The sequence below is a fragment of the Oenanthe melanoleuca genome, chromosome 1 (genome assembly GCF_029582105.1).
Source record: "Oenanthe melanoleuca isolate GR-GAL-2019-014 chromosome 1, OMel1.0, whole genome shotgun sequence".
In the NCBI taxonomy this organism is placed as follows: domain Eukaryota; kingdom Metazoa; phylum Chordata; class Aves; order Passeriformes; family Muscicapidae; genus Oenanthe; species Oenanthe melanoleuca.
This window is the reverse complement of record NC_079333.1, coordinates 46,473,163-46,499,475: the sequence shown is the minus strand read 5'-3', so window position 1 is coordinate 46,499,475 and position 26,313 is coordinate 46,473,163. Positions and strand designations below refer to the sequence as shown.

Sequence of the window (26,313 nt, the reverse complement as noted above, 5' to 3'; positions counted from 1 at the left end):
CCAATATACGTACATATTTCCCTGAAAAAAGATTTATACTAATGAATGTTGAGTCTCCTGGCAGAGAGCTTGCTAAATTCTGTTCTTATCCTCTTCTCTCTAAAAGCATGATTCCATTATATTTATTATGTCATGACAGGAAATGCAAAACTATAACATCTTTCTTCCCGCTAATGAAAAGATGTCTTTATATATATGTCTAAAATTATTTGTGTTAAAGGTTGGTCATTATTTCTGATATGAACATCTGTCCACAACTCTTGAGTTGAATGTGTTGAACCCCAATAAGAAAGACAACATTTGGGCTTGTTAGTTTTTGCAAGAGGTTATTCTGTTTCTTGTAACATCAAAGTAATGTTTCAATTGAGATAAATACAGAAGTTTAATAACTGTCTGGGGAATCATTCTTCTCTAACTATAGCTAGTTATAACAGTGGTGCCAGTAAGATTTTTTTTCATAACATGGTCAGTTGATGTTATCACTCCAGACTGTCAGGCCTTTTCCTTAATGAAAATAAAGGGATAGAGGGTCTTTGAAACCCATTATAGCATTTGTGGAACTATTAATACAACACTCTTAATTTTAAATCAGCATCTGTCCTGTAGCTTGGAAGTATGATATGTAAGGCATAACAAATAGCTATCCTGAAAAACTTAAGTCTGAGGAACAAAAACTAGGAGAGAGAGTCAGGTCATCTCCAGTTGGGTCATCTCCAGATCTCAGAGGACTTGGACATGCAGATGTGGTGAGTATTGTGTGCTGGCTGTACTGACCACATGCAAAAACATGAGCACAAGCTGATTTAGAGTTTTGGAATATGAAGGTTGAAAATTATTTTATTGTAGCAAAAGTCACAATGTACGAGAAGAAAAGCATGTTAACTTATGCATTCTCCTATTGCCTATGTGTATAGGTTCAAACAAATTATTTCAGGGAAGTAATACTAATTTCTTTTTGCTTTAAAGGTGAGAATCATAGCTGCTTGGGGAGCTGTCAAGTACATACCTCTGTGGCTGTCCATACATAGTGTTTTGTAGACCATAATTAAGATGCAATCCAGAACACATGTTGCCCCAGATTCACAGAAGCCAACCTTACTCACTGCTTTGACACAGAGCAGATGGCTTGTTATAATGTAGTTGTTGGTGCAGTAAGAACTGAGAGCCGTGACTGGTGTTGCTTATAATCACTGCTGATTAAAAGACTGTATTGCCTTCAAGAAGGCATCACTGTTCTCTCCTTATGGTAAGGATTTAGTGAGATCCTAGACCAAGAGGATATTTATGCTTAGAAGAAGCCTGAATATCAATTGATTCTTAAATGTGTGCTATTTGTATGAAGATAGATTTTTCTGAAGGGCTAGAATGAAGCATTTTCATGTAATTTGATGCTTTTTGTACAGATTCTGGGCATATAAAACAAATGAAGATAGAAGATAGCTCTAAAAAGCTTTTCTTATAAATTATTTTTTTTCCATCTTCACTAAAATGTTTTTCTTTGAAGAAAACTCTTATGTCGATGAAAAAAGTTGAGGTACCTTCCCATGCAGATACACTGTGGTGGCAAATACTTCACAAAGCTGTGGGGTAGTCATAAAGGGATCCTGCATCAGAAACTAGATCTTCCAAGGAAGTTGAGTGGTAAGTTAACAGCTGACAAATTGTAAAAGTCTTAACAACTCTGGAAAAGGAGGAGACAAAAATGAAAGAACAGCTTTAACTCTTGTAGTCATTAATAGGCAGTCTGGATGTGCTAGTGCTCGTCATGATGGACACAGGATAAGAATTACTCTTAGGCTGACTTACTCTTAGCTGGTTGGAGCAACCCAAGCACTTGACTGGCTTCAAAAAGAAAGGTGGATAAGCTGTGCCTTTTAGTGTTCAACAGTGAATGCAGAGCACAGTAAATAACTGCATCAAACCTTATTTGTGATGTCATTCCATTAACTTAAGTCAGTTGACTTCAGTAAACTTAGCTTAGGGATGCATTAGTGCCATAATGTTTAAATAGAAGAAAAACATGTAAGACTTCTATAAACATGACTTAAATTTTTGTTGAACATTAAGGGTAACTCATTGAGGAGGGAAAAAAAGGAAAATGTGTTCATTATTCTATTCTGAGAAGCACAGGCAGAGGTCAAAGTTAAGCTGTTCGCTCTTGAAGAGTTGTAGTCTGAATAAATTGGCATCAGCATCAAAATCCTTGATTTTTATCACGTAATTCACTGTTTTCTCTGGGCTATTTTGGGAGGAAAAGGATTAGAAAAGGTTGTGTTCTCATTCATATCTGAGTTGCTTGGTTTTGCTAGAGCAAATGAGCTTCTGGTCATTGAAACATCCATTTTGATTAAAATATGAACTATTATTTTGCATCAGAGACAAAAATATATAATGCCCTGTCTCTTGCCTTTAGTTATCACAGATCAGTGATTTACATAGTGCTTCAGAATGGCAAAACTTTGGCTGACTGCCATGATACACAGTAAGCCCAGAGAAGCTAGGAATTGGTAGCTATTAATAAAAAATTAATTTTATGGTATGCCCACCGAAATGATCTGAAATACATCTTTAAGTAAAGGTACAGCTCTTTCATATTTTAAAAGATTTTAAAGGTTTTTGGGTTTTTTTTCTATCTTTTTTTCTATCTTTTTTTTTTTTTTTTTTTGACAAATACTCTTATGGCCCAAAAAAAATCATATTTTGGTTCTGACCAAGTTAAAGGACCTCTCAGCAGAGATCCAATATGACTCTGAAGTGAGAAGCTGCAAATTTGACCTTCTATTGCTGGTATTTCCATTGTGATGTAGATCCTGAAAAATCCTAGGGAAGTTTTTTTTTTAATACGCAATGTACTTATTAATAGCTCAGAGTTAATGTGAGGGGACTTCCACAGAACTGTGTCACTCTTCATTTGTATTTATGGAGTGACTTTTTTTCTCTTAAGAGTTTTTCAAGCTGTGTTTACTTTAAATGGCAAATAGTATTTTTTTAGCTGTAATCTCCTATTTAGTCACAGTGTGATGTTTTGTGTACTGCACAGTAAACTATATTAAATAACATATAATGCAACAGTTATTGCAAGAGAAAAGAGGAGATAAAATTCTGTTTGGAAAGTTGGGTTGTTCCTGTTCTCTTGTATTATTTTTCTTCTGCTCCAAATCTGGCTATTTTTGTACTTTGTTGTTGTCCCTTTTGGGGGGCCTGAAGAGTAGCATATTTTAAATATAGGCTTTGTGTTGGAGATCAGTTTGTTTCTGAGGAAAAGTGTAATCTCATGCTGTAATCTTCATGGGTAAGATCTCATGAATCTTTATGTTCTCATATGTAAGTAGTAGAGCGTTCATTTCCAGGACAGTGGGGTGAATTTATATGGGGTTTTTTGTATCTTTGTTTTATGTTTGGGGGATTTTTTCTTTTTAAATAAGTGCCTTTTTCCCCTTTATTTAAAGATGTCCCAAGAGATTTTATGAATTGTGTCTTTTTATATATATGTTTGTGTACCTGAATGTACACACTGAAGTGATCCTTTCTTGGTGTTCCTGCCTCACATGGTAGAAAGTGTAAACAAATGGAGGAGCATGTGGACTTCTGCAATTAAGTCTAGCTCAGGAATGCAGAGAGCCCAATGCATCTTTATTATGTTTAGGTAGCTTAATATGAAAAATCATGTTTTGAAACTTCATTTAAAAACAAAAAATTTTAAAAAACCCCAAACTTTTCTCCTGAAAATTAGGATGTGGTACTAGATGATATCCATGAATATGTGCTGCTTGCAACTATGATTATTTTGATTACTCCAGTAAATAGCAGCTCCCTTGAAATGTCCTTTTTTCCTCATGTATTTTTAATGTTTTCTTTATGTTCACTCTTTTATTTTCCCCAAAGAGCTTCAGTTTTGGTCAAATTGAAGCTGATGTATATTTTCATCCAGACTGTAAATGGAAGACTACTTTGACTTTTGTCTATGGTCTGCCTATGTGGGTTATAAAATTGTAATACTTTCCTATCTAGGTAATCTTTTAGATACATGATTAAATCAAATTGAGCTCTACACAGTTGGTTAAGGGTAAGAAAAAATAATTGATTGGTATTATGAAAGGATAGAGAGTATCTGTCTGCCACTTGTACTTGGAAAAAGTAGCTATGTATGGAACTGGTTCTCCTTTGTTAGCAGCAGTGGTTGTGTTGACTTTCAAATTGGGGGTGTTAGGCATTGCACTACACCAGTGTCCACAGTCTTGGTGATCTTACACCCGTACTTTAAAAGATGCCATTGAACTGTCCTAAATAATATTTTAAAATAGTACGTAAATATTCTCTCTACAGAACACATTAGAACAATTACTGAGTTATATCAGATTTAAATCCAAATTTAAGTGACTAGAATTATCATTAATAGTATTTGTGGGGGAGACTTCTAAGCTTCAAATATCAGCTTAATAGGAGAGGATGAAAACAAGGTGTTGGGCTTATCCAGGGGCAGCTCTTGAGAAGAGATGACAGAATGGTAACACAGATGGTACACACTGATTTCACTTTTAAATTCTGGAGTCAAATACTGGGATGTGTGTCATTAAAAGATATTTTTAGCAAGACAGAGATTGAAAATATAGAAACAGACACCTTCTTCTCTCTCTCCCTCTCTCTCTCCTACTCACACTCTTTCCCACTTCAGAAAGAAACCCTGGAATGCTCTTCTCTGCTATTATTATATGTAAGTTCTGAGGAAAGCATGAAAACGCCTGTGTTGGAGCTTCAGCCGTAACTCCATGCACTGCAGGTCAGGAACCCCAAGAAATGTCCCAGCAGGATGGCCTGGTTCCTGTTTTAGGGGTCCCTCCTGAGAACAGGAGCTGTAAACTTTCATAGTTACCAAACCACCCAACCGACTGTGCTGACCAGGGCTGACTGGTTCAGCCTGCAAGCACAAACTTCCCTTGTGGGCATTGACATTTGATGCAATTTTACTGTTGTTTCCACTCTTGTGTTTGGAATTGACTGGCTAAATGGGGTATCCTGATTGCTGAAATGGTCTCTACCAAAATTTCATGTCAGTCTAAGTATATAAATTTCTCTGTTTCATGTTTTAGTCACTTTATTCCTCAGTGAAAGTACACTTATTCCAACACTGAGTTGAAAGGATGAACTTCGAAAATAGCAAACTTGAATGCTGCATGTCTGACTTTCTGCATTTTTACTACCTATTTATATTGCATCTCCTGGTCCTCTGACATGTATTAAAGACAAGCTGAAGGTCTTCTGTGTCTTGTAATTTGCACATTAGGATCATGATGGACTAGACAATTATAACATGTGCAGGGTGAAACTGCCCTGACTATGGCTAATGAGTAATCAGAGTAGGTCTTTGAGTCTTCTCTGTCAGAGTGAATTCTTCTGGAGAGCAGCAGGGGACAGTTTATGACCAAAGTATGTACTTGGGATACAGTAGCCAAAATTCCACTTGAGCTGAGAACACCAGGTACTTGACCACTTACCTTGTTTCAGGTAAAGTAGTGCCTCAGTTTTCTTGTACTGTTGAGAGACAAATTATTCTGTGATAGAGTCTTATTTCATTAAATCCTGAAAAAATCTTTTGCTAATAGAACCAGTATGTTGTAAGAAAAAGTTATTCTTCTGGTTTTAATGTCTTGTCAAAATTGATTTTCAGTGAAAATTCTTCATTCTTAATGAGCTCCAGCTGATATGTTAGTGTGCTGTGTTTTACCTCATCCCTCTTCACAAATCTCCAAAAAACCAAACCAACCCAGAATTGTTTCAGGAATGCAAATAGGATAGTAAAGGAAATGGTATGTAAACTTGACTGAAATCCATTGTATTTTGCTGGTTATTTATCACAGTGGCTGTACTAATTTATTTTGAAGAACAGTGTTTCCTAGGTATTTTTTCTGAAAACATAACCCTGGAATTCATTGGAGGATATTACTGTGTTGTTCCTGTGTTATTTGAACTGTAGTGAGGAAATGAATGAAGTGTGACCAAGCACTAGGATTTTAAGTTCAAGAGTGTCCTGGTTTCCATAGAAGCAGCTAGTTTTGTCATAGCTACCGAGTTCAATGCCTATAAGATTTTGCTTTTTCCCCCCCTTAAATAAAATTTGTTTATGCTCTTTTTTTTTGTTTTATCTTTCTTTTCACACTAAATTTTTAGCAGTGCAAAGCTTCCTTGGCTGTTCCTTGTTTGAGAAAGCAGTTGCACATAAAACCGCACTTGTTTCACTTTGTAGTAATCTAAAGGTGAGTGTGTCATTGGTACTGCTATGAGGTTCACCTTAGCCTTGAATAGAGTGACACAGGGTGCTGTCACATTTACCTGGTGTGATGTTGGGATTGCCCTGCTTTCACAAGTGGTGTGGCTTTGAACGAGTGACACAGCTGGCAATGAAACTTCAGAGCTTTTTTCATTCACATGGACAATTTATGTTTCTTCTCATTTTCCGTGTCAATCTTTTTCTCATGCTACAAAGTAAATTTATTACAGGTACTGCAAGGTGCTGTAGAGGTAGAACAAAGCTAAATACAGGGGTTCTGAGTGTTGCCAAGTGTAAATTTTAGGTGTTCAGTTGAGAAAGTGTGGTCAAATTACCTGTATTTCCTATTAAGTATCTGGTGAAAATAGGTGGCTAGAAGTGTGATTCATGAGAACTGTAGTTTTATTTGTTTTACCAAGTGACCCTTGAGGAAGAGTTCATGATGAAGGATCTCTTCTCCCTCATTAAGAATACTTACATGATTGAGCTACAGATTCATACTTTTGCTCTCTTACTTTACCTTGGGCACCTCAGTTCCTCTACAAGCTGGTTTCTTAGCTGAGAAGGAGTTAATATTATTATTCTAGATGTGTCTCAAATTCCCAGAAAGTTCAGGAAGTCTTTAGAAGGCTGCTTGGGGAAATGACTTAGTTTCAATGACCATGAGCTGATACAGTTAAAATCAAATGGAAGAATAAACAAAGCAGGAGTATATATAAAGGCTTTGTATTTCAAGGAGGCAGATGCTGGTCAAACTGAATGTACTGTGATAGTAATAAGGAGTGTATCTAAGGAATTTGCATGCTTGGTGTTTCTTCAGGTTGAAGAAATTAAGTTATAAAGTATCTGTGTGCTAGATGAGCAAAAAGATGAGAAGAGATTTGAACTTTGGCTTTTATTTGATCTGTTATTTGAACTTGACAGATGAAGAACCATCTCAGGAAGGATGCTGAGAAGGAGCAGAGAAGAAATAATGGAATAGAATTCATGATTTCTATTTATCCAAATTAGATCATGATGGATTCATCACCCAGTTTTCTCTAGAAGGAGAGTATTTTCCACATAAAGAAAATGCAGAAGAGGTGTAATCTGCCTGGACTTCAGTGAATAGTTGATATTGCATAGGAAGGAATCAATTGGGGAAGGCAGGGTTTGATTAAGTATGTTACTTAGGTGGAGAAGATGGTAAGGTACAGTGTTCAGGATATAAGTGTCAGGCTGTCAGTTATGCTTAGTGGAATTCCTTGAAGGTAATTTTTGGTACCAGCTGTCTTTGTATTGTTTTCATTTATGTCACTAGGACAAAGAAAATCAGTATGCTGATGAAATTTGTTGGTGATGAATAGTGTAGAAGATGATTGTGGTGTTGTATGGAGATGGGATTATCTCAAAGACTAAATTAATAGGAACTGAATTAATTGAATTAAAATAAAAATATTCTGTTCATTATAGGTGGTTAAAAACTATTTTGAAATGCAAGCTTGAAGGTTTATGTCATAAAAACAACTGAGCTAGAGAAGAGCGTTGGGAGATTACTGCATTACAAATATAAGACAGTTGTGATGTTTGTAATTGAAAATGGAGATGCTTTTGCAGTTGATTCCTGAAATACTGTGTATCATTCTAATTATGCATACTTAAGAAAGTTTAAACAAAACTTAAGCAGATGTGGATTAAAGTGGATTGTGGAATTTTTCACTTTGGAAAGAACCTTGAGCAATTTTCAGCCCAAGCTTCTTCTGGAAGCAGGGTCATCACTGAATTCAGACCATTGCTTGGGGCATTGTTGGTTGAGCCTTGAAAATCCACATGGCCAGAGCTTCCAGAGCATCTCTGAGTGACCACTGTTTTGAGATCTTTAGGGTGAAAACTTTTTACCTGATCACGGTTCAGTGGCTCTTGTTTCCATTTATGACCATTGTCTATTGTCTTCTGTCTTGGAACTTAGTAAAGAGGTCCTTTGGTAATTTAGCCATGAGAAGGCTGCTAATAGGTCCCTTCCAGACCTTCCAAGCCCAGCTACCTTAATCTCTGCTGATATGCTTCAGAATTCTGAAGACAAGATTTCTTTCTGAAGAAAACTTATACTTGTTAATTTTAGCTAAGTGTGTCCTTGTCTGCGGATGTAGAAGAAAGCCATCAAACCCCAGGTTGTTTTTTTTTTTGCAAAAGCTTGATGTGCACTTGGCATCAGTGAGTGTAAAGTGTTCAAGAATAAATTTAAGCTGGGAATGAGAAGAAAGCACTCAGTGAAACAGCTCAGGCTCTACAAAAGCCTTCCAGGGCATGTAGAAACTTAAGTTCTTCGTTATATTCAGGTGGATGCATACTAGCAGTGACATGGTGTCCAGAACCTGCAGGTCCCTGCTGACTTGGCTTGTGTGATGCTTAGACTGTTATTTGGGCTTGGTTCAACCATGTATGAAAATCTGGTGGAATCCAGTCATTAAAGTGGGACTGGGAGGTTTCTCTGGCCTAGAGCCATTAGGAAACCTTAATGTGTCTTTGGAGAACCAACTCACTTCTTACAATAATGAACTTGAACAAAAAAGTAAGTGTATTGGATGTTGAGGAAAGTGTTTTGTGTATGTATTTCAATCTTAAAACAGCTAAGGAAAAGCAATTAGTTCAAACTGGGGGCTGCATATGATGTAGTGATATGACACTTTTCCTTCTCTGTATTTTAATTATAAGTTGGGGAGCAATCTTAAGCTGCTACTGGAGCATAAAACTGATAACTAACTAGCTTGTTTAACTGAATAGGTGAGAAGTCACTTAAACATTAAGAAACAAGATTTCCAACCTACTCAATGTTTATTGATGTTAGAATGACTTCCCATTTATTTAACATTAGCTGTGAAATTAGAAGCACTGTGCACTAAAATGTTTTGTAGGTAAACCTTAAAGAATGAATAAACTTTGTAGATGCCTAGAATAAAGAAAAGAATTTACTCTATATCAGCATATATGTGACCCAAATTTATCTTCCAAAAGTTGTTGTTACTATAATCTTTTCATAAATATAATTTTATTTTTGGGTGGTTTTCTTTTTAGTGGTGGGGTTTGTTGTTGCAAAATATAATCTACACTGAAAAATTTTATTGTGTATGCAGTGCAACTGATGGGGTAGTTATTGGAGCTGTCATTATGAGATTGGGGTGGGAGGGAGAGGATGAGGTTTACATGCTTGAGATCACAAACAGAATGTGCTATTACATAACTGTGCAGAGAGAGGGGATGTAGTCTGCAAATTGTATTTAATCCTTTTTTTGATACTCTGGCTGCCCTTGACTGCTTTCAGCGGTAATGTTGCAGTTGGTACTACAACACAGAAGTGTGAGGATATGATCCCTGTCACTTTGTTGTAGCAAAAGTTTTGGACCTTGCAACTCCCTCTGATAACCTGAAAAAAAAGAAAAACCATAATAAGGACAGTTGAACTAGCAGAATTGTCAGGGCCATGAGAATTGAAAGTCTTTGGCAACCAAGACACTTGACAAGAATAGGTGGAGGGGCTTTAAGCATACAAGAAATACAGATACAACCTCCTTGGCAGCTTTTAAAGTAGGAAATAGGATACAGGTTAGCTAAGATTACTTAGAAGCCTTTCTTAACTTGAAAAATAAAAAATTGATGCTTTTATGTCAAAATTCCTCTGCCTAACCAAGACTTTTTTCTTCACTTTGAGTAATTATATACACATATGGTCTTATCTTTTCTCTTTCTTCTTTTACTTCTGAGCTTTCTGAAATTTTGCCATAAAAATTTTTTCGGATCCCCTATAGTTTGTTTGCAAGATTAAGTAGTACAGCAGTTGCAAGTTGTTAAATTTACAAATATTCTTGAGGGAAATGAGATTGGACTCTAAATTTAGATGCAAATTTTGGGATTATTTGCTTCAAACCCTTTGGGGTAGTGTGATATGCAGCTCAAGACTAAGATTCCTTCAAGCTAAGATTAAGAAAGACAAATATATATATAGAGAGAGAGACAGAGAGACAAACGTGCAAACTTAATGTGTTGGTGGCATGCTTTACTATAAATAAGAAAATACTCAAACCTTTCATTAGAACAGCTGTTTCTTTGCACTTGATATAACATCTGCTTAACTGACTTAAGAAATTTATTTTGGGTTTCTGCTGATATGTGAAGATTTTTTTTTTTTTAATGAAAACATTTATCCTGAATTTTCCACATACTTTGTAATATACCCTGTAAAATTATTATCTTATCTCACTGTGCCTTTTATATTTCATAGTAAGGCTATAAGAAATGCTCTTCAGCAACAAGGAGCTTATCCATCTTAGGGAGATAGGGGGAAGGAAAGATCTAACATTTTTAACCCTTTCCCCCACCTCATATTGCTTATATTGATTTTTATGGTGTATAGTAACTGCAGAGGTATGACTTAATCAAAATTTCCAGGAAGCCAAGTTAGTTTGGGTTATTTTTTAATGATATTTGTCTGCTTTCTGTATTCACTGTAGTCTGCCTGGTGATCTCAAAACTCAGTAGTAAGAATAAAAAGAAATGTGTCTCCCTAATGTTATGGTAGAGGAAGAATAACTTCACTTCTGTTAATGCAGTGCCACCATCATACTTTTAAGTGCTGAGCAGGGCTAATCTTTTGGGGTTTATTTTAGTCATTTCCTTGTAGGATCCAAACCAGGTAGTTCTAGAGAATGGATGGGTTTGGTGTTAAGTCTACTGCCTAGGAAAATACCATGGTCTTCAAAAGGTAACCCCCACCACACCTAAATTACACACAGATGAAGCAAAATAAATCCTTAGATAAACAATATAAATTCAGAGTTTGGGAACTGCTTAGCCAGAGTGAGCAAGCTAAGGGGAGTGTCTCATGAGCCAGTTAGAGTATAGGAAATGGATATGGGGAATTGAGTGAGAGGCAAAAGGGCTGCTGGTGAAGAAGCTAAGTTAGGCACAGGTGCTGAAAATTTGGAATTGGCCTGTTTGTTCTTTTAAACAGGCAGTCCATTCCAAGCACAACTAACACATTGTGATGTGGTCTGAACGTCCTAAGTTTTTGGCAGTATGTTGGTATTGTAAGGAGGTGCATTAATGCTTAAAAAATAACTTGAAATAATGAGGTGTAAAGAAAATGAAATAAAATGCAATACACCTCACTTCTAAAAGCTGATGAAAAGAACTTACTTTCTATGTGCATATTTTTATAGTGTCATCTGAATATGTACTTTGTAACTGATGTGGTGCTGTTTTGCAAACTGTTGGTTAAACAGGAGAAATTAAAAAGTATTAGAGAAACTATGTGTGTGACCCTCATATAAAGGACCTAGCTGAGAGGAGGGGAGGCAGCTCAGAGAGAGCTTGTTATTAAATTCATTATGAAACAACTGTCAGATCAATTTTGTTTTTTCCTGATTCATTTAATGACAAAGATAAGTGTAAAGACATCTTGCTGCTAGAATTCATTGATGACATGAAGTTTAAAAAGTGCTTGTAATGCAGAGAGGAAGAACTACTTTGGGAGATTTCTTAGGTCCAGTGCCCAGACACTGGGAAAATCTGAAACATCTTTGTGATGCAGAATAATTCTTTACACCTAGCCTTCTTTCTCTCAGAGGGATGGAGTAATAGGAGTGGGATGAAATGTGGAGCCATGTGCTTTAGGGTGATACAGCCAAGATAAAAGCTTGGAGGCTGAATAATTGAAAGGATCAAAGTAGAAGAGGGTGAAAAATAACAAACAGCATGGTGCAGTTATGAAGAAGGTACATGTGCTTTTGGGACACAGTCACAGATGTTTCCAGTAGCCAGAGGAAATTACTGGTGGTGTTATACAAGCATGGTGAGACATCATGTAGTACACTTCAGAAATTGTCATTTGTTTGAGGAGAAAATAGAAGAAATTGTGCAGAGACAGGCTCTTAGGATGAAAGGAGGAATAGGTGTCTCACTAGAGAAAGCTTGAAGATTTTATCTAAGGTAGTCCAGCTAAAGAAACTGTGTGTGTGAGTGTTGTCTATACATACACAGGTGGAGACAGTAAAGGGGGGCGAAATACTGAAACTGAAAACAGTATAAGCAAAACAACACCTGAACATAGTCCAATTTTTTGAAGCTTCAGTGTAGTTTCATCACAGCACTCAGGCTTTTGGAGTAAACAGGAACAGTAGAACTTGATCTTCTTTTTCTGCTGAATACTGGAAATTTTCTGCTGAATACTGGTGAATACTGCAAATTTGAAAATAATTCCTTAATCATTCTGGACGTTTCAAAGAAAACAAAACTTTGTTGTGTATAGCCAAATGTATACTGAATTTTAGGAAGAATTGTCTTTGACTAAACAGCATTCCCTCAGTTTCCTCTTTCAATTTTTTTTGTGATTACCTGGTATGCAGTGATGCTCCTGTGGTGGCTATGGTGCTTTCTCCGAGACAGCTACCACTTGGCCTCTTTCCTGGACTAATGGGAGGACTTGTATTTTCCAAGGGGTGTTAGTAGGAGGACAGGGAGGAGAACTTAGCCTTTTATCTTCCATCTTTTTATACTTGCTACACATTGAAATAGACACTGAATTGCTTTTAGGAGGGGTCATTTCCTTCCTTGACCTTGAAGTGTGCTGGATGGTAGAGATTGTAATTTGGATACCTCCATTAGGTGCGTAAAGATAGGTAGGATGAATCCAAGCCAAAGCATTCAAGAGGGAATAGATGATCTGTCTAAAGAGCTTCTGAAATAAGTGGAGAGTAGGCAGCTGAGACAGGGCCCTTAATGTTCAGTGGATATGATGTAGTTTTTTTTCAAGAAGTCTAGAAAACTTGAACATTGCTGTAAATTTTTCACTTGATATTTGATGTAGAAAACAGTTTACTGAAGTCCAACAAAGAATTCTTTGTTGCAACTTACCTAAAGTGAGAGCCACAGCTTAACAGTTTAACTTGGAAAAAAGTACTCAAGCAGTTAGTCTGCTAAAGTCTCACTGAAACTTGATGAAATGTGGGCTTGTAGGTCAAAGTACAACAGCAGCTAGACTCCTGCTTGCCATGGGCATTGCTAAGTGCTAGCTACCCAAATGTATTTTGTGACCTGGCTAACAGTCGCTCGAGGAGGCAAAATTTAATATCTTCTGCATTGTAAATAATGTCCTCGTGAGCTCTTTATATGTGTTGCTTTAATGCTGTATGGAGAAGAAATTCTATTCAGTAATTTGCAAATAGAAGAGAGGAAAATTATGGCTGAAGGTACTGGTGGTTAGTTACATGGAGGAAATTAATGAAAGAAAAATTATGATGTGATGTTACAATGGTGTTGCATGTTGACCTCACTTTGCTTGTAAGAAAGGTGAAAGACAGTTGTGGGACAAAGTTTTGGATTTGGAAGACTGGCAGAGGGATTCAGGGAGGCAGCTTTGTGGCAGCTGGGAGCAAGAAAGGATGCTGTCTGACTCCCTGGTGTTCTGTAGAAGATACACTGGCTGAGATTGGGAGGGAGCAATCTTGGGCTTTTATTTAGGGTCACAGGCTATTTGGGTGCAGATTTTGAAATTTTAATTCTTTCTGTATAAGTTCATTTTTCAGGTATTGCTAGAGTATGTTCCTACATTATTGAAAGTTATTTTTTACTGGCACAGTTCATTCAATCACTAACAGAATGTTCTGGTGTTTATAATCAAAAATACCAGCTGTTAGAATTTAATCTTCCTAGATTATGGGTATGTGAACAACATTTTATTGACCTCTTTGACCCTCTTTTTAACATATGTTAACATGTTAAACTGTTTTCTCAAATTGTTTGGATCAGTCTTTCAAAACCAATGACAGTTTTCAGTGACTGTAAAAAATAAATAATTTGTCTCTGTAAGCTTTCCTAATACTGATGGTTTGGGTTTTTTTTTACCAGATAAATTTGCGCCTCATCTTGGTAAGCGGGAAAACAAAAGAGTTCCTGTTTTCACCGAATGACTCTGCTGCAGATATTGCAAAACATGTGTATGACAACTGGCCAATGGGTGAGTAGCAGTGTGGCTTTGGCTATTTAACTGGTGAGCAAGGAGCTTCCCTGTATATTCAGACTAAAGTGTCAGTAAACTGATCTCCTGCTTACCATTCAAATTAAGTATGTTTAGTCACTATCTGGACAAAGATTTATATAGAAATACAGGTGTCCTGCCTACAATTCCTCCAGTTAGGCAGATTTTTAGATGTCAGGACTGTTTCATTCTTTATTTCTAAAATTTGCTTCCCCAAATTGAAGTACTTTCCTCCCCTATCTTTAGACACTTTTCTTTATCGATCGTGTTAGAGGATCTAGTAAGTGTGAGGAAATGTTGGAGATATAAAACCTCTTATGTGAGGACAGCTAAAATAAAACATGGGAAATCACAGGAATGCATTAGTGAAATTGAGTCTGAAGTACTTTTTCCTTACTGAATTATCTTGGAAAGGATCTGTAATACTGAAATTTTTCCAGAAAAAAGACAAATATAAAAGCCCATTTTAAGAGACATTAGAAGACTGGATGTTGTTTGTGTAAATATACTTGGTGTCATACAGGAAAACTGGCTTTAGAAAATGAACTTGAGAACTTAAGATGTGTATTCACATATGTGAATAGGTCCCCAAAACAAAGTGCTTCTGTTCTCCCCACTATGATTTCATGGGAAAATAGCCAAAACACAGACATAGCATTACATACGATGAAAGAAAATGCTTCTTTTGGTACAGGACTTCATTTGGGTTACTGTTTTGATGTTAAAAAGACTACTATTTAGACAAACTAAAACATTGCACTGTCTATTTCTGTGGTGCCTTTGTCAAAGACATATGGTGGATGATAGTTTATGCCAAAAGTTAATGGTGATAATCGGTATTTTAGGCCTTAAACTGGTCTTTGAGGTCAGGAAAAAAGTTCAGTTTGCTGTTTGATTTGCTGGGATGCAGTATTATGTATTTAGTAAAATATGTAATGAAGGAGGAGATTTAAAGTCCTCTGAAGTATTAGATACAGATGTAAAATGCTTTAAAAAATAGGTTAACATAGCATCTGTGCTGCACATATTTTAATGTGTGCCTATAACATAGTTGTCATAACCAAATGTTCTTTGTGTACATTAATCTGAGTTGGTAGAGGCAGAACTGGATTTTTTTCCCTTACTAAAGTTTATGCCTGTGAACATGTGATGTCATGTTCACAGGATTGTGAAGAGCTTGAAAGTTGCAGATTTTGAGTTTAGAGTTGGGAAGAAACCTAGACTTTAAAGTCTCATCTTTAAAAAAAAAAAAAAAAAGTAGAACCAGACATGGAACCCTCAGTTCAAATATCTGCTTTCCTGAGGGATTGCTCTAAATTTTGGTGAATACTTAGTTGCTTTTGCAAAGAAGAATAGTCTGAATTTAAAAGAAAAAAAGCTTCGCTTCAGAATAGCATATAGATTTTCACAAACATTAGCCCATTAGCTGTTTTCACACTGAGAGTGTTCCTCTTTGCCACAGAACTGAGAAATCTTGATGAAAACTAAAGTTGCCTTGAAAAAGAGATGTTGCAATTGTTTTTACCACCATTTTGACTTGTCATGATCTTGTGGGGGAAAAAAAGGAATGAAATAACCTCTGTGAGATGCTGGCAGGATTAAGGCAAACCTTGCTCCACTTCTTTTGGCAATACAGTTGTTAATTAAGGATCTCTCGACTTACAGTAGAAAATGCCACATTTATTTTAATGCATATCATCTAGATAGGTTGCCTGTTCTCTTTTTCCCCTCCCCATTTTCTTCTAAATAATATTAACTTCTTGCTTGTACAGCAATTATCTGAACTTTAAAAAACAAAAAAAAGCTAGATTCAGTGAGTCCTTGGCTCATTTGGTAATTGGTGGAAATTAAAATTTGAATTAATGTCAGAAAGAAATGTTTCAGACTTCCAGCCAAGAAGCAGAAATTAAAAGGATGGGTAACTTGGCAGCTTAACAGTGAGAAAATACCTGTGCCAAAATCTAGTCTGTCTTCTTTTGGTTGTGGTTTTATATCATTATGGCGCTGTCAACTGGCTGAATTTCTCCTCTTTACAGCCACATATAGTGGAGTTCAGATTGTGTGGAGTAAAAAAAAAACAAACCAGAATTGTTATGGTAGCAGAGTAATAATTCATATTCTTGATGTAGCCCACTTCACAGCACAGCAGAACGGACATGTGCTTGAATTGCAAGACAATTGAATCAGACCCTAAGTGGAAATACTTGAAATTCAAATAGCTTTGTTTGCCTAATTTGATCTAATCTTGTAAACCAGGCACATGGGAGCACCTGGGAGTGTTGCAGCTTCTGCTGCTGGTACCAGCCTTGCTCCTGCCGTGGTCTGGGGCTGAGATGGCTCCTGCTGCCCAGTCTCTGCCTGCTTGCTTTTTGCACCAGATGCCTCTCCATACACTCTGCAGCTGTGGCTTTTGTTTTAAATGCTTCCCCTTCTACCCTTTTCAGTTCTTCTCCTTTTGTGGTGCCAGTTGCTATTGCCTCTATGTTAATTGTATGTTCCCAGTGAACAGGTTGGTTTCTGTGGCTTGTCTTGATCCCTTGCTGAATATTCATTTTGCTATATAAACACTACAAAAGCAGAAAGAGAGAACATTTGTGAACAACTGTTGCCAGATATCTGGTCATCTAAGAAACAGAAGACACTGTATTCCCAGAGAGACCATTGAAATTCAACATTTCAAGGCTTTATGATACTTGTTCTGAAAGCAAAGTGCATATTTATTTGTTCTTCACATTGTGACAGGGAATGGAAAAAGAGTAGGAAAGGACCATTTAAGCTTATCATTTATTAATGATGGCTTAAGCATTATAGGAAAATGCATGTTTGCTTTTTTTTTTTTTTTTTTTGAACCACTGTTTGCCACATAAAAACCTCCACGGATGGGCCTTTGAGAAGCTGGTTAAACCGTGTTGGTGGGTGTCTGAGAGAGAGAGGCTCTGTTCCGGCGCTGCGGTGGCGGTCGGGGGCTGCTCAGGTCACTGCCCCCTCCAGACATGGAACTGGTTGGATCCGGCCGCCATCGAGCGGCGCTGAGCTGCCTCCGGAGCTTTTTGTCAGCGCTGTGATCTCAGAGTCCTGTTCCAAGTGACCCATCACATGCACGCTCGCTCTGTGTGTGGCAGCTTCCCCTTGCTGGAGAGCAGCTCCGCTTAGGCAGTTAGCTGGTGACAAGGAGCGTGGCTAGGGAAACTTCAGAATGGCCTGGATATCAAGAATCAGGAAGCAATCTGCATGTATGAAATACTTGCTGCAGGACTTATGTATGTGCTAAATATATCCTGCAGTCTGTGACATCAGTAATATTTATACTCACAGACATAAAATTACCTGTTTTAATGCCCAATGTCAAATAATAAATTCAAGAATAGACTTCAGGAGTGCTGACCTTGAATTATCTTCCTGTACCTTCAGCCTGTATTCTTTCTTTAGTGTTTTATGCATAGAGTCCTGTTCCCAATTTTCTTCCTGGATAAAGGTGAGAGAAATAACAATGTTTTTACTACAATGTAACTGTGGAAATTCTCTCTCTCTTCAGATTGGGAAGAAGAACAAGTCAGCAGTCCAAATATCTTGCGACTTATTTATCAAGGGAGGTTTCTTCATGGCAATGTGACATTAGGAGGTACGAAAATAATTTTTATTGTATGTGTTACAGTTATGGTTCAGTGAATACTACTTTAGTGTTCAAGATCACAGGATGGCCTGCTTTATACTGTTTTTCTTGTGCATAGAGTGACATTGTACTTGATTGCATATTTTTCCATGTTGTTACCACAAGTTGTTAAACTTTGAGAGGAACCACCTGCTAAGTCAAGTCTCCTCTCACACAAAGAAACTGTGGTGCTGCTTTTATTTGTTGTCTTTCTAAATGGAATATTTTGTTCCACCTCTCTTACACTGCATATAGTAGGGTAAGGTGCTTAATAAATATCTGAAATATTTCTAAATACTTGATAAACTATGATAATTGGTCTAACAATACTTTAAATCTTAGTGCAATGCAGGAAGACATCCTATGAATGAGAATGAGGGGAAGCATTCTTGCTGTCCAGTGCTCTCCCAGGGATACAATTGCATAGTTATGCGAAAACAACAGTAAATGGCTTCACTTCGTTTGCTAAGGAAATGCAATTCAACTGTGCCCCCTCGTGGCAACTGTTTCCCAACAAATATGCATTTTGGTGGGAACCCTTGTTAGAGGTGTGACACACACTTAAGTCATCTCTGCTTTTGTAGGTAGCACTTGCCAATGGGAGTATCAGCTGTATCAATGACTAACCAATATGAGACCCTCCATTCTGTGCCAGTTTAAAAACAAATTAATGCCCTACTTTTATGTTCAAATTATATTCATGGTTTGGTACCTGAATTCAGTACAGAAAGGAGAATGTCATATAATACAAAATCACCAATGAATTGGTTTTTAAGTTAAGAGGAATCTGAAAATAATATTTCTGGACTTCTTATGGTGATGTTCCATGAAGAATTGACTGGGATGACACAGCTATTGATTCACTTTCTACCATTCCCAGTGTTGCCTAGTGATGTACTTATAGATTTACTCTCCACATATATAAATTTTTAATGCTTCTATATATACAAACAAGATCATTGTCAGCTCAGTTGGAAGAATTCTGAAATTTCTATTCACTCTTTAATTTGTATTTTTACCAGGTGACAGTGAGTGCAGCTAGTAGCAGTTGGAGTAGAGTTGAAAGACAAATGTTAAGTCTTGGATCATCTCTGCAGTAAAAGATGCTAGTCTTACCCTACATTTCCAGGCAAGGATAGCTAACTGGGATTTACTTCACCATTTATCTGAGTGCTGCTCTTTACCACCAGCATTTTTTCCCTTTAGTGACATTTGTCTAAATCTGAAAAAAATATTGACTATTTGTTTAATGTATTTAATATATTAGTTAATGAGTTGAGCTGAAACATAATAGCTGCATGCTGCTAACTCTTGCATTAACTTAGGTCTATGAATTTTGAACACTTTCTTGGGTTCAGGGCATTTCAGTTCATTCTTAATCATTCATGCGTTGCGATTTAATCATCATGTTTTTACCCCAAGGACCTTACATGTATATTAAGTGTTTTTGAAAAATATTTTTGTTGCTGTATTGTTTTAAGAAAACAAATCCCTAAAACATTGGCTTAACTTCAGCACTAATGAAGTTATCAGGAGTAAGATTACACAGCTGAAAGGGGAACAGGAATTCATGAAACAGCCTGAAAAGACTTACTACAGTTTGTGTTGTTCATTAGAGGTAACCTTAAGTGAACTAGTTGCCTTTGAAAGGGAGGTGAAGGGGGGAGGTTTCTTGCTAAACACAATATTTATATTATGTTTCTTCTTATAATACACTTTCATTAAACTTTTCTTGCTGCAGTTCTCTTTGACTGAGTTACAGCACTTAGTGTTATATTTGCTTTAGGTGATTAGAAAATATTGGCTGGAATTTGGACCTCCTGAAAATCACTTTATCATCCAGTGAAACAAAAGTTTCCACGGAAACAGTTTGGTGTTTTCTTTTTTAACTGGAGTCCATTTTTCTTTGTTTTTACCTTACATGTCTGTGTAGTGGCTTATGAATTTGAGACTCCTGTGAACTAAGATGTCGCAAAATGAGAAATTAATAGTGAATTAATAGAGAAATTAATAATTGAGTGAAAAAACTTTATTTTCAAAAAAAAAAAAATCGCTTTTGAGACCTCCTCTGAATGGCCTGTCACTACAAGAACAGCAGAGCTGGTGGCACTGGGAGCAGTGTAGAACAGGCACCTCTGTAAAGCTGTGCCACTCTTGCCTGCAGTGCTTGAGCCACAGTTTTGTTGTGTGCTGCCTGTGCAGAGGGCTGGGGACTTGGCTAGCAAGCCTGAGTCTGTTGTTCAGCTTCCAACAGGAAATTTAATCCTTTAGCTAAATATTTGTTCTGCAGTTTGCATTTCAAATAATATTAATTAGGGAAGTAATACATAATCAACAGTTCTCCATTTCTTGGTAGATAATGGTAATCAGCAGCATTTGCTTCCTTATTTGCTGGGGTAGGGAACTCAACCCACCATGTGCCATGCACTTTCCATAAAGGGGTGAAAAGTAAGTTCTGACAATAGAAAATACAGAACAACAATGGAATTGAACAGTTGGGAAAGGAATTAAATAAATTTTGGTTAAAATGGAGAAAGGGATGAGAGCACAAAGAGAAGAGCAAGAAAGGATTACTGAGAATAGGTTAGGCTGCTCAGATGCTGTCATGGTGCTCCAAGCAAGAAGCTGGAAATTTCTAGCAAAAACTTGTGTAAACTATGCAAACTTCTAGCTGAAATCAGTTAATATAAATAGTAGCATAGTTCTACTTGATTACTGTAAATCGTTAATCTCCACAACTCATTAATCAAGTCTCCTGAATTGTGTTGGTGTTATGAAAGATGTTCCTAATGTGATTATTTTGTAATTCAAGAGTTTGTTATGAAGACAGTCCTTTTCCATGGAGTTTGCAAAGAGCATATTAACAGTCAGTTTGAGTTTCCAGTTGTATCATGGTATCAGGTACCCAAAATGCATCATCTTTGTCAGATTCCAAGCTATCAATAGCTTCTAGTTGCAGGCACAACTTCAAGTAAACGAAGAAATTTTAGATTTACCTTTCCACAGAGATGGCTGTTCCCAAAGTACAGATGCTTCAAAGAATCTTGTGGAGTTCTGTATCACTTTGTGTGCTTACACCTGTGTTTGAACCTGAGTTTTAATCATAATTTACATTTTTTGAAATAAATATGTAGGCAGCAAACAGATTTAATAGCGGTGTTGTAGAGAGGCTTTTTATTAGTGAATCTTTAATCTATGCTGTAGTGATTAAAACAGAGAAGCTGTTTTTGCTTCAGTTGCCTTCAGGTTTATTGGCCATTCCTTATTCATTTATTCACTTAAAATGCCATTTCACTGTATGTGAAAAAGCTGTAACTTGAATTTGATAGGACAAAGTCTACTCGAATCAGAATTATTTGTGTATTAAGGATTAAATTCTTGTTAAATTTATCACTTAATGTTTTTTCCACTATAAGATGGGAAAGACAGAACTTAGGCCATCTTTGCCTTCTATTTCTCAGAAAAACAATCAAGGAAGATACTCTAAGTATACAGTATATTTGTATACTTAAATTGGAATGTAAAAATTATAATTTTAGTTTCAGACACAAGCAAAATGAATTGTGGAAAGCACCATTTTAAAAAATGTTGTGTTACTAAGGCTCATAAAGGCAGTGAGAACTACTTTAAATCTGATATTTTTCACACGCAGCTGATGTTACAGATTAGTATTAAAAGGCAAGATGCAGACATTTTGTATTTCAAAAAATCTGTGTAATGGATCAAAATATGTTTTAGGAAAATCTGTTTTGCAGTAGAGGCTCATTGTTTTGGTAGCTCAGGAATAACGATTTAGTGGCTGCATTAGCAACTTTTTTTCATCCTCATCATTAAAGAGTGCTTAGCACCTGAGTCTTGGCATGAATGCCCACTTCTTTACTTAAAAGAGGAAGGCTCAGTTTCCTAGCAGGAGTATCATGTCTTTAAGAATGCAGTGTTCTAAGTGACTATTGTCATGCCCTGAGTCCCTGATTTACCAAACTTCTACCAGTAAGCAGCTCAAACTTAACATTTTGAACTTTTGAAGGGTGCTAAAAGGGTGCTAATCCAATTATGGTTAGTTTCAACTGGGTATTTTGGAGAAAAAAAGGCTGATATAATGTGTTAATTACTCTCCCTTTCTCCTTTTGCAGCATTAAAACTTCCTTTTGGCAAAACAACAGTGATGCATTTGGTGGCTAGAGAGACACTGCCAGAACCAAACTCTCAAGGTAAGCTGGGCACTACAGGAGTTTATTTGAATATATGGCAAAGTGGTCAGGTCTCTTACAGGCTTTTTGAGTATTTCATAGTACAGAAGAGTCAAGTCCTTGTGCTCTTTTGTGAAGAAGGCAATGGAATGCTTTTGTAGAAAACTAAGAAACACTAACTTTCTGGTTTAGCGTTTTTATATAGTGCAGAAACTTACTCAGACCTTAAAAACTCTTGTTTTTATTGTGAAAAATTAGTCCTGATTTATTTTTCAGTTATGTATCCATGTGTATAACAATAAATACAGAAATAATTAAGAACAGACTTGTATTAAGCATACAGTCACACAGAACAGTCTGATTGCTTTAGAAATGGAATGTAAGTAAAACTTCCCTCTTCTTTGCAGGTCAAAGGAACCGTGAAAAAACTGGAGAAAGCAATTGCTGTGTAATCCTGTAAACCCTGTTAGCTTTACCTGCTAAGTGTGATGTAATATAGTCTTTGTCTTTCATGCTGCTGGAATAGAAGAGGCCCTACCTTGCTTCAGACACCTGTAGGAAGAGCCTGTCTGTAAATCCATGGAACTGAAATAATACACGAACACTGTCTCATTAGTCTTTTTTTTTAAAAACAAAAAGTGAAAGATCTATGAACACTTTAATTATTTTTTTCAATTCCTCCTTTGTTGAATAATCTTACAGTACATCACTTTTGAAAGAATTCATTCTCCAGAAAGGTTTGTGTTCTTTTCCATAGCAGGAATCATTTTGCTACCACGAAAATCTGCATTAACCGGATCTAACCAGTCAAGCTTTCTAGATGCAATTTGCACTAAATATGGTTGACAGTATATTTCTCCTCAACAATCTCTAACAATATTTGAGACATCTAGTAATAACTCACAATGTATAATGCAACACTGGAAAATAGTATATTAATAATTAAAACAAATCTCACTTATGGCCAAATCAAAGGAAAAACTGTTAAGTCAATTCTACCTAAGTCAACCTCGGTGGCCAAACTGGCACAGAATACTAACTAAACCAAGTCTAACTATATATATTTTCACTGCAACAAAGAAAAATTACTATGTGCCTGTAATTTAAAAGCACTCTGTAGAGGGCTGATGAAACTGATTTTTTTGTTACTGTGTGCACTCCAATCGTGTGTTAGTTGAGTGCTTATTCAGACAGCACAAACAAGTGCAGAGAGTGCATTTCCTAGCCTTAATATGGGAGGGGTAGTTTCCTGTAGTTCATAGGCTTTTATTATTGTGCATAAACGTTAGAAAACATCATTTACTAATCAATTTTATGTATTTGAATATTGGCAATTGGTGTTTTTCAGTCATTTTTCTCATCTGTACCTTAGACTCCAGTGTCATGCTTACTCATTAGAGATTTCAAAAGAATTATTAAAATTTAAAAAGCAAAAAGAAAAACTTCTGCCATAGTACTAGTTTTGTTTCCTTATGTAATCTGCATTTGGAATTAGTGCTTGCAATGGTATTAAAATCAGAAGCTGATTTTTGAAGGCATACATAATTGAAAAAGGATGCCATTCTTTTATTTCATATCAATAATTTAAATGTTGATATGCTAAAGAAATTTGCACAGCACTAAAGCATGAGCTAGTTTCATCTAAACCTGTAAAAAATAAAAATAAAGAAAAATTAAAAAATATAAAAGATTTTATATTTTTTCACTGGGGAGGAATTCTTCCTGGGTGAAATTACAAATATGTGTAGAATATATTTAATAAAAATCTTATAAAATACATAACTATAGAAGTTAAATATAGATTGGCGTGTAGTATAATAGAACAATATTCCATATAAATAGCTTTAGCCTTTAAAAAACTGAGTCACAGGTTGACATTGTGTTCTGTACTTAAGTGTCCACAACTCTTACAGATGTTCTGTGTAATCGTTTTTCCGAATGATCGGCATCATTCAAATGTAAACAGGTTATTTTATTCATTGTTACTGCTTTGATGAAATGCTTTATATGCAGTAGATTTACAAAAATATTGTTCATACTGATCAGAATTAAATTTGTATAGAGCAGAGTTTTAAAACAAATTGTAAATAGCACTAAACATTTTCTTTCTGCAACCTGTACTGATAGACTCTTCTGTAAACTAAATAAAAGAATATTGTAGTGCATTTCAGTGGTGTTTCAATGGTTGTAATTGGGTCTGAACTGGTTTTTATAGTACTTCTTAATCTGGAAATGAAGTAAGGACTCCATTTTATTTATTGTTAAAAAAGGAGGGGCACAAAGCCTGTTGAAAAATGTTAATGGGATTTATCACTTCAATATTTGTTTTCCTTCCACTTAATAAGTGGCCTGGAAGTCTTTTTTCTGTTGAAGATAAATGTGAGCATGAGCAGTTGCAAGTGTGCTGCGGTGTCACCCTTGTGTGCCTCACAGGAGCTGTGTGCTCGTGCTGTGAGTTTTTGCAGTCCTCATTTGCTGATGAAAAGAGCATGCACATACTCCTTGAGGTGCTAGGGACTGAGATGGCACCATTATGTGCTCATTACCAGGATGAATCTTGGGAGGGGGCATATCCTTCTACTCTGCAGTGTGGTTGCTAAATAAGAAACTGTAGGGAACAAACCTTCTTCTTTAAAAAGGCAAAAGTGTGATAGGCTTCCCTTTTCCAAAATGCTGACCACCCAAGTAACACAGACTGAGATGGGAAATGGCTATGACAGCACAAGAAAAAGAAAGGGTCTGAGACAGGACATGCTCAGTTAGTTAAACAAGGCTTTCAAATGCATTGATTTTGAAAAACAAATGCAGGAGATATAATCCTGGTTTGAAAAAGTAGCCAGGTACTTAATACAGAATAAATACACGAAAATCCAGAAGCTTCTTGTCAAAGTGTTTGGTGAGGTTCTGTAGCAAAGTATGTGGAGTTCCCTTTTGTTAAGATGAATAAGATGCATATATGCACATGTCCAAGCAAATCCTTAAATACCGCCTGGCATTTAAAGCATGCCAGAATGGCTCCTGCAGAAAGTGGATAGAACAGTTTGCCTGAATTTTCCCACCAATTGTCAGAATTCTGCCCTTGGAAGAGCATTTCTGTTGTGGTGTGAGGCGGGTGGAAAACTGGGGCAGGGGGATTGCTAAAAGATGTGCTTTTTTCCTTGTGTGCTTTATATTGTGGTTTGTGTATTTGCCAAAACAAAAGCAGTAGCTCTTAATCCACATTTCCCAGCTCATGCATATGCTTCTCTTCTATTTTGTTTGGAGTAAAATGGATACTAGCAGCCCAAAAAGATTAAAGCTAAGTCTTTGCAGGGTCAGGCCATTGGATAGTCTGATAATACACTGAAGAGTTTGACATTTGATTTTCACTGCCAGATGGAAATTATCTTTTCCCTATGCTATGCATGAGTTAAAAGATGTCATGAAGGAAGGAAAGGAGAGGATGATCTGAAGCCCTTATTCTGAAATACCATGAAGAGACTACATGTGTCTCCTATACCATTGTGTGTGTTATAAACAATCACACATGTGAGGAGTTATATTGTGGCCAATAGCCCAGAGTGCTGTGCAGCCCTTCAGAAAGACCTCAACAGGGTGGAGAGATGAGTAGAGAGGAACTGTCTGAAACTCAACAAAGGCAAATGCAGGGTTCTTCCCCTTGCACCAGCACAGGCTCAGGGAAGGAACTTTGTGGAGAAGGACCTGGGGGTCCGGTGGACAACAAGCTGTCCCTGAGCCAGCAGTGCCCTTGTGGCCAAGAAGGCCATTGGTGTCCTGGGGTGCCTTAGGATGGAAGAGCACTGCTAGCAGGTTGGGGGAGGAGATCCTGCCCCTTTACTCAGACCTGGTGAGGCACATCTGGAGTGCTGTGTCCAGTTCTGGGCTCCTCAGGACAAGAAAGACAGGGAGCTCCTGGAAAGGGTCCAATGGAGAACAGCAAGGATGCCTGGGGGACTGGAGCACCTCTCTTACAAGGAAAGGCTGAGGGAGCTGGGCCTGTTCAGCCTCAAGAAGAGATGACTGAGATGGGACATCATCAGTGCCTGTAAGTATCCAAAGGAGAGTGCCATAGGATGGATCCAGGCTCTGCTCAGCAGGGCTGAGCTATAGCACAAGAAGGAACAGGCAGGGACTGATGCACAGGAAGTTCCATCTGACCATAAGGAAGAACTTCTTTACTGTACAATGATTG

The 26,313-nt window shown here is 36.9% G+C and overlaps 1 protein-coding gene across 2 annotated transcripts in view; it reads left to right on the top strand.

Moving 5' to 3' along the window:
* Window positions 1-24,286, top strand: part of UBL3 (ubiquitin like 3) — a 55,971-nt gene extending 31,685 nt beyond the window's left edge. For both annotated transcript variants that reach the window (XM_056495703.1, XM_056495712.1), the window contains 4 exons: window positions 14,150-14,258; window positions 17,815-17,901; window positions 22,065-22,142; window positions 22,529-24,286. In XM_056495703.1, the coding sequence (XP_056351678.1) occupies window positions 14,150-14,258; window positions 17,815-17,901; window positions 22,065-22,142; window positions 22,529-22,581 (327 nt within the window). In that variant the 3' untranslated portion in view covers window positions 22,582-24,286. The remainder of the gene's footprint in view (window positions 1-14,149; window positions 14,259-17,814; window positions 17,902-22,064; window positions 22,143-22,528) is intronic.
* The last annotated feature ends 2,027 nt before the right edge of the window (window positions 24,287-26,313 follow it).